The sequence below is a fragment of the Podarcis tiliguerta genome (assembly GCF_965153285.1).
Source record: "Podarcis tiliguerta genome assembly, chromosome: 5".
NCBI classification, from domain to species: Eukaryota; Metazoa; Chordata; class Lepidosauria; order Squamata; family Lacertidae; genus Podarcis; species Podarcis tiliguerta.
The window spans coordinates 9062716-9078995 of NC_139538.1; the positions used below are offsets into that span (position 1 = coordinate 9062716).

General features: G+C 43.6%; 1 protein-coding gene across 1 annotated transcript in view; it reads left to right on the forward strand.

Moving 5' to 3' along the window:
- The window catches only part of MCCC1 (methylcrotonyl-CoA carboxylase subunit 1), a 29792-nt gene that overhangs the window by 2214 nt on the left and 11298 nt on the right, over positions 1–16280 (forward strand). The window contains exons 2-14 of the mRNA XM_083442225.1: positions 950–996; positions 1484–1623; positions 2591–2686; positions 5113–5234; positions 6000–6147; positions 7876–7997; positions 9791–9902; positions 10964–11045; positions 12786–12913; positions 14219–14402; positions 14621–14730; positions 15304–15520; positions 15780–15866. Coding sequence (XP_083298351.1) covers positions 950–996; positions 1484–1623; positions 2591–2686; positions 5113–5234; positions 6000–6147; positions 7876–7997; positions 9791–9902; positions 10964–11045; positions 12786–12913; positions 14219–14402; positions 14621–14730; positions 15304–15520; positions 15780–15866 — 1595 coding nt within the window. The remainder of the gene's footprint in view (positions 1–949; positions 997–1483; positions 1624–2590; positions 2687–5112; positions 5235–5999; positions 6148–7875; positions 7998–9790; positions 9903–10963; positions 11046–12785; positions 12914–14218; positions 14403–14620; positions 14731–15303; positions 15521–15779; positions 15867–16280) is intronic.

Here is a 16280-nt window from a genome sequence, read left to right on the forward strand (position 1 = left end):
AGCTTGGTGGGATGAGCCCCATCACTGGCTTTCAGACATCTGATAAGGCAGCTTTCTGTGCTCCTAATTGAAATCATTATAGACCCGGCATACCGTATTTTTCGGTCTATAAGACACACCAGACCACAAGACGCATCTAATTTTTGGAGGAGGAAAACAAGAAAAAAAATATTCTGAATCTCAGAAGCCAGAACAGCAAGAGGGATCACTGCGCAGCAAAAGCAGCGATCCCTGTTGCTGTTCTGGCTTCTGGGATAGCTGCGCAGCCTGCATTCGCTCCATAAGACGCACAAAGGTTTCCCCTTACTTTTTAGGAGGGAAAAAGTGAGTCTTATAGAGCAAAAAATACGGTACTTGTTGAGATGGCATAAACAGTATTTCCAAATTTGGCCTCACCACAGGAAAGGCAATGCAACACTGACTATCTTGTTCTGGGGAACCCCAGCCAGATGGGTGGGGTATAAAGAATATTATTATTATTATTATTATTATTATTATTTGCTTCCTGGCTTGGAATTTCATACTTGATGCTGTATACTGAGCTGATATTTCTCTTGACTCCCGAGATTTCTCTTTTGGTTAGTTACCATCAGTTCAGACAACCCCATCAGCACATAGGTGAAGTTAGGGTTGTCCCTATGTGAATTACTTTACACTTAACTTACATGGAACCACACTTGACTCTTCTCTGTCTTGTTCTCAGCCATGTAGATATGACCAAGTGTACATTTTAAGTGCTGCATTCACACAGCTATGTTCTTCAGATCTGTTCTTACCATGTAGTAGCTCAACTGCAGAAGGAATTGTTAAAGACCAGTCAGGTTTTTTCTTTCTTATTGGGTTCCTCTACCCTTAACAATTGTACCCAGCATTTTATTTCCACCCCAGGAATTGCTCTATCGGCTAAATTTCTACTTTTGTTTTATACTATGCTGTTTCCCTCTTACAGAAAATGGATCTGGACAGCAAGAGTCAGAAAATACTCTTCTGCAAAAGGTGAACTGTTTGGATTAATGTATTTACGGGGGGGGGAGTGTTTTTAATGTTAACATTTTCGAAGCATCAGCTCTGCTTTTAAAAAATTAATTGCTCACCCTGGGTGCTTGCATCTGAAAGTTTTATTTGCAAAGAGCTTGCTGAAGTTTGGCAAGCAGGTAGATGGCAACAGTGTTTCTTTACGTATTGAGATTTCCTCTAGAAAGGGTAAATCCAGATTAAAAGGGAGAAATACACAAGCTGACATTTCAATGGTAACCATATTGTGTTGATGCTGTAAAAAACTAGGATGCGCAAGGAGCACCCATCTCACACAAAAAACCCCCACCTCTGCAAGCACCCACTTCCTTAAGCGAAGAAGCTTTTATACATGATGTGGAAGACATGTTAAAAATAATAGGAATGAAGTTGTGCTACTGTTAGCAGTAACAATCATGGTTTAACACTTTTGAAACTTATTTTCTCCTTTTCTAAAACAAACAAACAGGACAAAGAAATATTGAGAAAGTCCTTGTGGCAAACAGAGGTGAAATAGCATGCCGAGTGATGCGGACTGCCAGGAAGATGGGAGTGAAATCTGTGGCTGTTTACAGTGATGCTGATAGGAATTCAATGCATGTAGCAATGGTAAAACACACATTCGTTAAAACATGTAAGGGGCCAACCCTGAAAACAATTGTGAAGAAGCGGAATAAAGTTGAACATGCAAAGCTGATTTAAACTGAGTCAGGTTGTTGTTCCATATGAAACTGGGTTGTCTGCTCTGCCTTCTCCCCTCCATGTGGCAGATTTGTTCCCCAGAGTTTGCAGGCGTCAGCTTTCTGATTGTAAATTGAAGTGACATCTTTTCTTTTAAAAGAAAGGGACAACTGAACTTGGAAGAAACAGAAAATGGCTTGTACAGTCATACCTTGGTTTTCAAACAGCTTAGTTCTCAAACCTTTGGCTCCCGAATGCCGCAAACCCGGAAGTGAGTGTTCCAGTTTGCAAATTATTTTTGGAAGCCGAACATCCGATGGAGCTTCTGCAACTTCCAATTGGCTGCAGGAGCTTCCTGCAGCCAATCAGAATCCGCGGTTTGGTTTCCGAACATTTTGGAAGTCGAATGGACTTCTGGAACGGATTCCGTTCAACTTCCAAGGTACGACTGTAGTAATTAATGCAAACATTTCCACATCTGGAAACTAATGACTCAGTCATGCTTTATTTGGATCTAGCCTTATTCCAGTTCCCTGGAATATGTTGGAAAACCAATATACAGATTATTATATTAATATAATAATTATATTAATATAATAATTAATTATAATTATTAATTATTATAATTATAATTATAATTAACTATATTGCAGACTCAAGTTAAGGGCTCTTTCTTTTAAATTTTCAGACCTACACAGTTTCTTATGTATAAGTCTCTGTATGCTCAGTGGAACTCAAAGTAGTCTATAAATGCTGATTCAATTGCGGTTCTGCTGTTTAAAGTCCCCCCCCCCCAAAGGTGTCTTGGAATGTAGCTCTAAAATTAGCTGTTCTGCAGTTGTCTGAAATATAGCCAAATAATAATGTAAACACAGGTCCCTTTATTTCATTACAGGCAGATGAAGCGTATTTCATTGGCCCAGCACCATCTCAGCAAAGTTACCTGTCCATGGAAAAGATAATGCAGGTGGCCAAAAAGTCAGCAGCGCACGTATGTATTATAATTCACTTCTTCATCCAACCTGCTTATACATGTATTTTTAAATACAGTGGTGCCCCGCAAGACGAATGCCTCACAAGACAGAAAAACCGCTAGACTAAAGGGTTTTCCGTTTTGGAGGTGCTTCGCAAAACGAATTTGCTATGGGCTTGCTTCGCAAGACGAAAATGTCTTGCGAGTTCCAGTGGGGTTTTTCCCCTTCCCCCCTTTTTCCCAAGCCGCTAAGCCGCTTAACAGCTGGTCGCTAAGCCGCTTAACAGCTGATCACTAAGCCGCTTAACAGCTGATCCACTAAGCCTGCTAAGCCGCTAATAGCCTTTTAGCAGCTAATCCGCTAATCCCTTAAGCCTTTAATAGCCGCTAAACCGCTAATAGCGCTAATCCGCTAAGCCGCTAATGGGCTTGCTTCGCAAGACGAAAAAAAAACGCAAGACGAAGAGACTGGCGGAACGGATTCTTTTCGTCTTGCGAGGCACCACTGTAGATGTCAATTCTGGATACTATTCAGTATTGAGTTTTACGGGGCAGCCAAGGCCTTAGGAGCAACTTAGCACAGAGTTTTGTAGTTCCACAATTGAAGAGATTCTCATCATGGTAGATGTGGAGTCCTGCATGCATCATTTGGACAGTTAGAAAGACATGAACTTTACTTTAAATCAGATAATTTTCCTTGGATCCCCCAAAAGACATTAGGGGTTGCCTTCCTGTTCGCTTTTGCCTTTCTCCACTAAAGCTACTTGTGCGGCTCATCTGAACTTTACGGGGAGTGTCTTCTCTCATGCGCTCCTCCTTGTGTTCCTAAATCAGCAGGAGAGGCCCTGCTTTATAATGCCTTGCGCGTTGCTGAGGGGAAGTTGGTGAGGATATGGGACGGGACTTTATTCGTGATGGCACACACATTGGAATTTGCTTCCACATGAGGTCCACCTGACTGCTTCCTTAGTGTTTTCCACCAGAAGCCAAGGATATCTTAGAATAATAGAATCCCAGAATCATAAAATTGTAGAGTTGGAAGGGACCCCAAGGGTCATCTAATCCAACCCCCTGCAATGCAGGAATATTTTGCCCAACGTGAGGCTGGAATCCACAATCCTGAGATTTTGATTCTCATCCTCTAATCTGAATCATGAGCTTTCCCATTCAGCTAAAGCATTGCTATTTTCTTTTGTCTCTGATATTCCAGTTGGTTTTGTTTGTTTACACATTTGCTGGTATTTTAGCTTTCATTTTAAGTTTGTAAGGTTGCATGTCTAGCTTTTTAAAAAAGAAAATAGAAAACATGGATTGTGTGTTTATTTCGTAGGTTTGTTGTTTTATTTTGCTGCTTTGAATGCCCGTTTGGTGGAGAATGCTGTAAACAAATGGTTCAAGTTAATTATTAGGGCTTTAGCTACATAGGGTTCTGCTTTATACCAGATCAGATTTCTTCTCCATACAACTCAGCATCGTCTGCTTTGACCAGCAGCATCTCTCCAGGCAGAGGACTTTCCTACCACCTTCTAATGACAGATGCGAGGAACTGAACCTAAGTTATTCCACATGCATTGAGCTGTGGTCATTTCCCATAAAGATGAGCTAGGGAAGGCTGTGTTCTTGCAGCACTGCTGATGCTCCTGCGGTGTTCTGGGCTTGGGCAGAGCTTAGTAGTTGCATCCAGCGTCCTGGTCACACTTCAATGACGCAACATGTGCTAACTGAAGCAAATGAAAATTTGTGCATTAGATATAATAGTATAGAACTTCGTGTGCCATAAGCCACAGGCATAGGCAAACTTGGCCCTCCAGATGTTTTGGGACTACAACTCGCATCATCCCTAGCTAATAGGACCAGCGGTCAGGGATGATGGGAGTTGTAGCCCCAAAACATCTGGAGGGTTGAGTTTGCCTATGCCTGCCATAAGCAATTAATAAAATGGTATTTTCAGTATCCAAGCCTAGAACTTGAACTTGAGAGCCAGTGTGGTGTAGTGGTTGAGAGTGGTAGTCTTGTAATCTGGGGAACCGGGTTCGCGTCTCCGCTCCTCCACATGCAGCTGCTGGGTGACCTTGGGCTAGTCACACTTCCCTGAAGTCTCTCAGCCCCACTCACCTCACAGAGTGTTTGTTGTGGGAGAGGAAGGGAAAGGAGAATGTTAGCCGCTTTGAGACTCCTTAAAGGGAGTGAAAGGCGGGATATCAAATCCAAACTCTTCTTCTTCTTCTACGTTCCTCACTGACTTTCAAAGAAAGCTACAAGAAGCCAAGGCAGACTGTGGAGCATCAGAATGTCCTTCTGATGAACAATATCCTTCAGATATTAGGTCACTGCATTTGGGGCTCTGTGCAGCTTCTGAAATAGTTAATTGAGGGAAAGCTCATGCAGGGCACTGTGAGACCTGCCAGTCTCATACAATATGCCCTTGATACTTCCTGTTTTAGGCTATCCATCCAGGCTATGGCTTCCTGTCAGAAAACACAGAGTTTGCAGAGCTCTGCAACAAAGAAGGAATCATTTTTATAGGTCCTCCTTCATCTGCCATCAGAGATATGGGCATTAAGAGGTACTCTGTTTTGCTTCACGGCTAAACCTTTTCATACAGGGATGTTTACTATAATGGTTAAGATGGTTTGGGGTCTGACTGTGATGGTGCTTTACCAACCTAGTGCTCGCCAGAAGTTTTGGACTACAATTCCCATCAGCCCCAGCTGCTGCAACTGATGGGAGTTGTAGTCCAGAGTGTCTGGAGGTTACCCAGTTTGGGCAAGGCTCTTAATATAGCCTTGTGTTTGGGCTCCCCCATCCCCTCTTCTGTATGTGCAATGAATTAAGCCTACAGCATTTTCACTGGTTTGTGGGAATGACCACAAAGCGATATGGTGAACCTCAGCATGGAAGGAAATTTGACTGTGTACAAGGCTGTAGAGCAAGACTAGAATCAGGTTTCAGAGCGTGACATGGCAGTATTCTTATTCAAGCATAAAATTTGCGCTTTTTGAATTTAGCCCTCAGAGAGTTGTGGGAGGAACTCCATAGAAAAATAAAACAGACAGGAATTTCCCATGTGCTAAAACTGTGTTTTAAATCTCATGGGCTGATCAGATAAGCATTTTATATGCTACATGTTCACATACCGGCAAGTTCTAGTTTGCCCGCTTGTGGCTTCCCAGCATGCATACATAGCATGGAATACAGTTCCTTTCTGCATGAGAAAATTGTAATGTTTGAAGCAGTCCTAGATTGTGGGAATAAAATGCAGACGATGAGATGTGTAACGAGAAGCCCTCGCTGACATTGCCACTGAGTATTGAAAAATATTCTTTTGAAGCACTTCCAAAGCTATCATGTCTGCTGCCGGGGTTCCTATTGTTGAAGGTTACCATGGTGAAGATCAGTCTGACAATTGCTTGGAAGAGGAAGCCAGAAGAATAGGGTATCCAGTCATGATCAAAGCAGTTCGTGGAGGTGGAGGAAAGGTAAGGGCAAAGGAATTTGATCCTCAGCTGATCTACTGTACAAACAGAACAGAGCAAAGATCTTCAGCTCCAGTAAATGAATGCTTAAGGTGTAATGTGCCAATCACTGTGCCAGCCTGACATCTTGGGCCCTGGTCACACTACAAAGTTATCCTATATGCCAAGGGTGGCTAATCTGTGGTCCTCCAGATGTTGCTAGACCACAATTCCCACCAGCTGCAGCTGGCATGGTCAGTGGTTAAGGATGATGGGAGCAGTTTCAGCCACATCTAGAGCACCACAGAATAGTCAGTCCTGCTGTGCATTAATAGTGAACTCAACCTCTTTGTGAGAATCTATGTAATCAAACAGCACCATTCATATTCAGGTTTGCAGGAATACAAAAAAAATAAAAATAAAACCCTCATTGGGGGGGAACCTAAAGGGACACGGGTGGCGCTGTGGGTTAAACCACAGAGCCTAGGGCTTGCCGATCAGAAGGTCGGTGGTTCGAATCCCTGCGATGGGGTGAACTCCCGTTGCTCGGTCCCTGCTCCTGCCAACCTAGCAGTTCGAAAGCACGTCAAAGTGCAAGTAGATAAATAGGTACTGCTCTGGCGGGAAGGTAAATGGCATTTCCGTGCTCTGCTCTGGTTCGCCAGAAGCGCTTAGTCATGCTGGCCACATGACCCGGATATAAAGCAAGATGAGCACTGCCACCCCAGAGTCGGCCACGACTGGACCTAATGGTCAGGGGTCCCTTGACCTTTAAAGGGTTTGGGGGCAGGGGCAAGCATGCAACAGGACTTCAGAAGCTGCCTAATGAGGACTATGGCTGCTCAGTGGGCACAGAATGCTGACAGGGGGACAGAAACAGAAAAACCAGGGAGGCGCAGGAATGGCGTGTCCTGGAAAAGACATGATGACTAGCTGACTGGTGGAAGCATGAGCCAGAGCACTCCATGTTGCAACATTTGCATGTGGGCCTCAGTTGTCTTTTATCCTTATTTAAATTGCTAGCTGTCACCTCTCCATTAGCACCAGGGCTTGTTGTTGTTTAGTCGTTTAGTCATGTCCGACTTCGTGACCCCATGGACCAGAGCACGCCAGGCACTCCTGTCTTTCACTGCCTCCCGCAGTTTGGTCAAACTCACGTTAGTAGCTTCGAGAACACTGTCCAGCCATCTCTTCCTCTGTCGTCCCCTTCTCCTTGTGCCCTCCATCTTTCCCAACATCAGGGTCTTTTCCAGTGAGTCTTCTCTTCTCATGAGGTGGCCAAAGTATTGGAGCCTCAGCTTCAGGATCTGTCCTTCCAGTGAGCACTCAGGGCTGATTTCCTTCAGAATGGATAGGTTTGATCTTCTTGCAGTCCATGGGACTCTCAAGAGTCTCCTCTAACACCATAATTCAAAAGCAGCAGTTCTTTGGCAATCAACCTTCTCCAAGGCTGAATTACTTGGTTTCATACAACTTCGCCATAATGCATGTTTTGACCATGGCGGTAATGCACCTAATAGGAAAGCGTGAGACAGTGGTTGCCAGTTTGGCCCCTCCTCAAAGTTATTACAACTATATGTTATGTGCTCAGTGGCACCTGAACAGTAGCTGATTCAAAGTTAGTACTTGCGTGAGTGATGCATCCATATTGTAAACCAACCTAGCAAAAAAGGATTTGGGACATCCTATTGTTTTTCACTCACTAATTTTTGCTCAGTATTATTCTAATATACTGGTTTTATCACACCGTAGGGCATGAGAATTGCTCTTTCCGAAAAGGAGTTTAAGGAACAATTGGAATCAGCCAGGAGAGAAGCCAAGAAGTCTTTCAACGACGATGCCATGCTGATAGAGAAATTTGTAGATAATCCACGGTAACCAAACCATCCATCTGCTTGTAATCTCTTTAATGAGTTTGTAGGACGAAAGTAGGAGAATTGATGTGGGGGGGCGTCTCTGAGTGTGCGTCCTACGGCAGGTGAAGCATCAGCCGTGAATTCCCCCCCCCCAAAAAAATAATAATCTCAGAAAAGCATGTTTGGGACATTTGGTAGGTGCACAGCACTCCTGCTGCCCTGGAAAATCCAGCCCTGGCTGGAGGGAGGTCAAAGCTTGGGTGGCTGTTGGGGTGATGAGCAAGGGAAACTGAAGATGCCTGATAGACTATTTCCCTCGAGCTCTTGGGACATGGCACTGACCTCCCCTTGCTGGGTGAAGAATTTATGATAGTAAGAGATGCTATCTCACCCACCCCCCAACCTCTTTCTCTTATCACTTTTTCCCACTTCAAGTTACTTGCAGACCACAATGTATAGTACTGTATATTTTAATAGTAGCAACGACTATCTATTTAGAAGGCATATTGCTGGGTTGTATGGTGCATGCTAGGGGACGCGGGTGGCGCTGTGGGTAAAACCTCAGCGCCTAGGACTTGCCGATCGTATGGTCGGCGGTTCGAATCCCCGCGGCGGGATGTGCTCCTGTCGTTCGGTCCCAGCGCCTGCCAACCTAGCAGTTCGAAAGCACCCCCGGGTGCAAGTAGATAAATAGGGACCGCTTACCGGCGGGAAGGTAAACGGCGTTCCGTGTGCTGCGCTGGCTCGCCAGATGCAGCTTGTCACGCTGGCCACGTGACCCGGAAGTGTCTGCGGACAGCGCTGGCTCCCGGCCTCTTGAGTGAGATGAGCGCACAACCCTAGAGTCTGGCAAGACTGGCCCGTACGGGCAGGGGTACCTTTACCTTTACCTATGGTGCATGCTACATTAGGCTTCACTACAGTATAAAATATTTCAGGGTTATAGTGATCTCTCTAATCCGAGTTAACAATTGTGAAGCCCCCTTAAAGCAATTGCAAATCACAGGTCCTTCAAGATAACAGTTGTGAGAACAAAACTTACATACACTGATAAAGCAGGCAATAATAGTTTATTTATATGTGTATACTTTGTTATCTGGTAGCCTCGTGACACATAATGTGTGAAAATGCATTCTGAAGTGTGGAGTATTGATTCCAATATATTAGTGATAATTATTCTGGAATATACTCTGGCCCTATAGACATATATAGTTGTGGCAGTGCAAAGTGTAGCTTGCTATCAAAACTTCCTAAATGGGGCACTTTAAGTTCCAGGATAACAGTTTACTACAATGCAGATCACATGCTTGGTTGTCTTTCTGATCTTTCCGTTCATTTAGGGTTTTTAGCACAAGGTAACAAGACCTAGTATGTGATATTGCAAACATCAGACACATTGACCTTGTTCTGAATTGCTGATTGAATTCTAGATCTCTCCGATAACTTACTACTATTTAAAAACAAAAGTGTGCTTTTGATAAATGTTTGCTTAAGTGCACAGACCTTCCTTTTCCTAGAATATGATGTTAGAGATTAGCATGTTTAAAGTTATTTTAAGTATGATGAAGGGTAGGAGAAAACACTGATCTTCCTGAAGTTTACATTGTTTCCAATACTGAAAAATAAGATTATCTTTAATATATGATAGGTTGTGCTAGTTGTCTTGAAGTGGCACAGACTACCGTGATGGAATAATGCACTTTGCTCTTTAAAAAATGGCACTAATGGTCATTGGCACTGATGGACATGAACCTTTATTTATTTATATTTACATCTGAACCTTTATTTGTTAATTTTTACACCTGAAACAGGCATGTAGAAGTTCAGGTATTTGGAGACCAGCATGGCAATGCAGTTTATCTGTTTGAAAGAGATTGTAGTGTACAGAGAAGACATCAGAAAATTATTGAAGAAGCTCCAGGGGTGAGTGACTAGTTTCTGAAAAGGTGATTGAAATAGATGTAAGTGCCTTTTTTGTTTTGTTTACTTTATTAACATAATTTTTGTTTTTCACATGTGATACCAATGGCTTCTTAGTATATATTATTACTTTTTGCAGAATATAGTACTAGTTTCAGAGACACCCAAACACTTCTAACATGGGATTTTGTGTGTGGCTTTTTATTGTTCTTTTTTAACCACATTGAGTTTGGAAATCATGCTTGCTACCCCAGTATCCTGTTGCTAAGCTGTGTAGCACATGCACACACTTCTGAAGCTACCAGAGAAGCTACTTTTTCTGGAATGTTCTGTTAGTTTATCCGGGGCATTCTGAGCTACCCAAGCTATTCCTGAAATGTGTTTTATACTGGTGATGCCTCATTACCATGTATCTATTATGTTCAGCTTACTGATGACTTTGTAACTTACAAAGTAGCACTCTGTGCGTTGGCAGCTAAGAAGATCAGGAGGAAAGAACTAGATAAAATATCGATCAACTGCAAAGGGGATTCGGATATTTAATTTGGCACATTTTACTAGAGAATCTTCTGCTATTCTGTTTTATGCAACAAACAATCTTAGTAGTTGTGATCGTGGTTTATATTGTATGTGTGGCGCCTGATGATTTTTATGGTAATTGCTGTTTTTCCTTTTGTTATTTTTCTGAATGATGCCATGGCCTATGGCTAACGCAATAAAAGTCAATGGTGATGATGATTATGTTCAGCATGTGGTTCCAGAAGACTTTATTTATTTGTGCACACAAGTTAAGCCTTCCGTCAACATGCTTGTATTTAAAGGGGCTGGATATTTTTCTTTACAGGTTTTTTAAATCATAAGAGTACAGTTAGGTGATCTGTTCTGGTACAGCTTCTCTGTGAGGTTCATTTTATGTAGATGAAATGTGGCTTGAATAACTGCAGGTGAAAAGAAGAGGGTATTATTAAAAAATCTGTTTCCCCCCAGATAGATGATACCTGCATACAAGCACACAATGCTGTGTGTGGTATAAATGTAGTAACATCATTTCAACCTTTTCTTAGCCAGGAATTAAGCCTGAAGTAAGAAGGAAGCTTGGAGAGGCAGCTGTCAGGGCAGCTAAAGCTGTGAACTATGTCGGAGCAGGTATTGCAAACTTAACTTCCTTTTAGTGCTGTATTTAGGTTCATATTGGAAGTTACGTACCCATATGGGAGGCATGTTTAGAGGAAGGCTGCCTTAAGTGGAATGGTAGAGTTTATAAAGTGATTCTAGCTCTAACTTGGGTGGTTAAAATTCTAAACTGCAAAGGAAAGATTTAAAAAATACCACCCAGAATAATATTGTCTGTATATTTATTTTTTCAATTTACACGTGAAGTCTGCAGCCAAAGATTTAGCTAGCTATTTTAAGTGAATATGCAAAGGTCACTCATCTTGCTCTTGGCTGTGTGTTCCCTTTCTCTCTGCTCTTTTATTCCTTGTTGCCTTTCCTCTCTCAGTCTCCTGCCTTTTGGCTTTCTTTTCATGCGCTTCATAATTCCCTGCACCTTGTACTTTTATTTCACTGGGATGTTAAGCCCGGACACTGAGATCCAGTGCCGAGGGCCTTCTGGTGGTTCCCTCATTGCGAGAAGTGAGGTTACAGGGAACCAGGCAGAAGGCCTTCTCAGTAGTGTCGCCCGCCCTGTGGAACACTCTCCCTTCAGATGTGAAGGAAATAAGCAACTATCTTTTAAAAGACATCTGAAGGCATCCCTGTTTAGGGAAGTTTTTAATGTTTAATGCTGTATTGTGTTTTTAATATTTGATTGGCAGCCGCCCAGAGTGGCTGGGGAAATATTATTGTTGTTGTTGTTGTTGTTGTTGTTATTATTATTTATTATGTTCTGCCTCACTGCTTCTGTCCGGAATAAGGGAAGCTCAACCAGCCACTGGCCCAATTGCACACCATTCTAAGCCAAACCATGACTTAGCACAAATGTGCTGCCTTTCAAGGAGGATATCACAACTGCTTTGCTCTCCCAGGGGTTTTTCATAGAATCATAGAATCATAGAGTTGGAAGAGACCACAAGGGCCATCGAGTCCAACCCCCTGCCAAGCAGGAAACACCATCAGAGCACTCCTGACATATGGTTGTCAAGCCTCTGCTTAAAGACTTCCAAAGAAGGAGACTCCACCACACTCCTTGGCAGCAAATTCCACTGTCGAACAGCTCTTACTGTCAGGAAGTTCTTCCTAATGTTTAGGTGGAATCTTTTTTCTTGTAGTTTGGATCCATTGCTCCGTGTCCGCTTCTCTGGAGCAGCAGAAAACAACCTTTCTCCCTCCTCTATGTGACATCCTTTTATATATTTGAACATGGCTATCATATCACCCCTTAACTTAAGTCAGTGCAGTGCAGCAGCTAAGCCCAGGTTTGACTTAGTGTGTCATTCAAAGCCAGGCTCATGGTTGAGATGTCTTCTCCTTAACTACGATCTGTAGCTAAAGCTTGTCCTATGGTTGCAGGTTATGGTTTGAAAGGCATGCTGTGCCAAACTTTGGCTGTCCTGCACTGTCCCCAAGTGCCCAGGGAGGGGCAAAGTGACTGCAAGCTTCTCTTCTGAAGCCAGCTTTTTTGTGTGGTCACAGTAAGCCAGAATCTGAATAGGTTTAAGGCTGCATTTGATTGAGAAATATTTCCACTGCATCAGGGTGTTATACTTCCTGGAGGATTTCCAAGCTGTTGTTTTGGGTCAGGTTTTTAAAAATATAGTTAAGATGCTTCATATCGACAACAGACAGCAAACTCTGTGGACAATGGCGTTATGCTGGGATCAGTGGGACTTTGTTTGGAGAAAGCATTTCCACCGCTATTAAATGTACCATTCTTAAATATTTCAGGAACAGTGGAATTTATTATGGATAGTGGACATAATTTCTATTTCATGGAGATGAACACCAGGCTGCAAGTGGAGCACCCAGTTACTGAGATGATCACTGGGACAGACTTGGTAGAGTGGCAACTTAAGGTAAGAGCTTATGAGGGCAGCATCCATAGGAACATAGGAAGCTGACTCATACTGAGCCAGACCCTTAGTCCTTCTAATTCAGAATTGTCAGTGCTTATTGGCGGAAGCTCTCTATAAAGTTTCAGACTGTGGGCATTCCCAAGCCTACCTGAAGATGCTGGGGATTGAACCAGGGACTTTGTGCATGCCAGTAAGATGCTCTGCCTTTGCCTCCATTTGAAGCCAAGCATTGCTTTTTACCAGGAACGTGGGAAGGTTTCTCCTTGGGACAGTGTCAGGGAACTGCCATCAGTGTCCGAGGGAGAGAGCAAGCTCCGAAGGGATCCCAGAGAGCGTCCCGGGAGTGGGAGAGGCAGCCCATCTTCTGGGGGAGAGAATCAGCGTAGCTCCAGTGGAGAAGGGGGGGAGATGGGGGAATAGGCGAGGCGATCCCATGACTCCTTGCCGGGGACCAGCGGAGAGAGTAGGGGTCCTCCGCTGCCCACACCCTCCTTGCGCAGAAGGCTTCCGCGCAGGGAGAGTAGGCAGAGACTGGGCGTCAAAGAACTTCTTTGCTGGAAGAAGTTTAAGAAATGCCCACTGACAGATTCTGCCAGTGATTGAGACGGTCACGGGCGAGTGGCTGCCCGGACCGGAAAGGTTCACTCAGGCAACCCAGCCAGATGTTGGGACAAGCTTATGCACGAGGAACCCCTAGAACCATTACAGACACTGAATTCTCACTCTTTCTGTCTGGGCTGAAGCTAAATTGGGCATTGAATGAGAGTATGTAAAGGCAGTAATATTAGAAGATAAGGATTCATCAAGAATGGCATGCGGGAAGTCACTTGAACAAAATTGTATTAATTGCGAAATATTTTGTATAATTAGGTTGAGATCTGGAAAATCAATAAAAATAATTGGCAAAAACGTGAACGAGGATCTGGAATAGACTTGCTTCAGGTTATTCCACTGTGTGAGTGCTTTCCCACACAACGTTTGCTACAGTCTGACATGAGAATTAAAAATGGGAAGGATTAGCTAGTTGCAGGTATTATAGAATTCAATCTGTTGCTCTGTAGATGGTTTGTGAATGAGAGTTTAAAGCCGGAATTGCCAACCTTCTTTTCTGTCTGCTGTACAGCTGTCAAAGGCACAAGAACCCTCTTTTTTTTCGTGCAGTGTAAACCCTAAACCTCAAATACCTCAAGGGTTTCTACTACTCAAATTTTGTTGCACGATTTTTCTGTGATTCCTTGATACCCTCACAGTCCAAAGACACTATTCTCAATCCCGTAGAAAAAGCAAAATTCTTTTTCTTTACAGGTTGCTTCAGGGGAGAAGATTCCTTTGACTCAGGAAGAGATTTCTCTTAATGGACATGCTTTTGAAGCTAGAATCTATGCCGAAGATCCAAACAACAACTTCATGCCGGGGGCTGGACCCTTATTGCATTTGTCTACACCACCCTCTGACAGTTGCACCAGGATAGAAACCGGGGTAAGACAAGGTAAACTGAACCTCTTTTCTGCAAATTAGTGTCAGGGACATTCTTTTCGCTTTAAGGGGGCGATCGTAGTTTCAAAAGCAAAGGGGATGGTTTACTAGTCTACCCTTTGCCTTGACCAGGTTTTCCATACCTGACTAAAGGAAATAACGGGGTACGAACTGACTCCTTTTTAAGTTACTCATTCTGGCAAATTGCTTCCCCAACTCTTCCTATTTCAGGGGATGAGGTTTCTATATACTATGACCCAATGATTGCCAAGTTAGTCGTTTGGGCAGAGGATCGTCAAGCAGCGCTAAGGAAATTAAGATACTGCCTTCGGCAATATAATGTAAGTACAGACAACATTATGATTTATAAAGTTTGGGTCCTATCCAGTGCTTTTCCTCTGGGGGGACACAGGGGTATGCGTACCCCTAAACATTTTGTGTTGCCCTGACCAACAGACCGGCTGTCTCTGTAATAGCAGCACCGACTGGACATTTGTCATTCTCCCTGCTGGTGCCCAGGGAGGGGAGTCTGGGACCGCCATGGTGGAGGCGATGGCAGTCCTCCTCCTCCTCCTCCTGCCGAGCTAGAGCCAGCCAGTGAGTGCTTGTCCCTCCTTGTTCAAGCCAACCCCGCGATCGCCATCGTTCAAGCTCCGCCACCTTGAGTCCCTCGTCTGGGGGTTGGGGGGGGGGAGGAAGAGGGGGAGCAGCCAAAATGAGAGTACCCCTAAACATTTTTAAAGAAAAAAAGCACTGGTCCTCTCTGATAAAGTAGGGGAGGGAGACCCGTGGCCTTCCGGATGTTCTTGGACCTCATCCCCCATCATCTGTGACTATGCCTGCTGGAGCACGTGACTGCGGCAAATGGCTTGCCTTCACCTGGCGCGCTTTCTTTGTTTCCTTTCCCTCGGCAGATTGTAGGGCTAAGCACCAATGTTGATTTCTTGCTGGACCTCTCAGGCCACCCGGAGTTTGAGGCTGGAAATGTTCACACCAATTTTATCCCACAACATTACGATGAGCTATTTCCACCCAAAGAGGCAATATCTGAAGTGGCCTTATGCCAGGCAGCGCTTGGACTCATACTGAGGGAGAAAATTGTAACCGACACTTTCAGAATGCAATCAGGAGGTAGGCTTGAGGCATCTTCGGCTTTTTAGAATCCTTTCTGTTACAGGGAAGAGTGTGCCATGTGTGTCTACTCTCCCTCCCTCCTCCTCCTCTCTCCCCCCCTCTTTCTTTCTTTTATTTATTTGTTTCACATTCATAAGCAACAATTTTCCAGATCCTATAATTGCTTACAAGCAGAATTCTCTGCTTGAAAGAGCTCCCCCATTCATTTCAGTGGAGCATTAACTGACTCTTTCTCCCTCCATTTTTTATATTCCAGATAAGTTCTCTCCATTTGCATCCAGCAGTGGAAGAAGAATAAATATACCTTACGTTAGAAACCTGACTCTTTTAGATGGTGAAAATAGTAAGTGACTTAGTTCTGAATGCCAAGAATTTGAGTGGCAATCTTTATTCTATAGCTGAGGAGGACAAAGAGACATACAAGAGTACAATAATTCAAAATGCCGTTCTTTTTATGTACATTGGATTGATTTATATAGATCACTTGGCATGTACTTAAACTGCAAGCATGGCTTTTTGTTTTCTTTGTTACTTTCATCAGAGCTGCCCCATATTTCCTGGTTGTTTCTGCAAAGACCTGTTTTGCTCATGCTGTTCAACATTCTCAAAACTTCGGGAAGCAGGCCTTGCCACTACTGCATGCTTACATAGGATTAGATGTGCCCTAGGTATAATACTGAGGGATTTTAGTGGGAGCACTCAGGGCTGATTTCCTTCAGAATGGATAGGTTTGTGGGAGACCTTTTTTGTGCTAAGG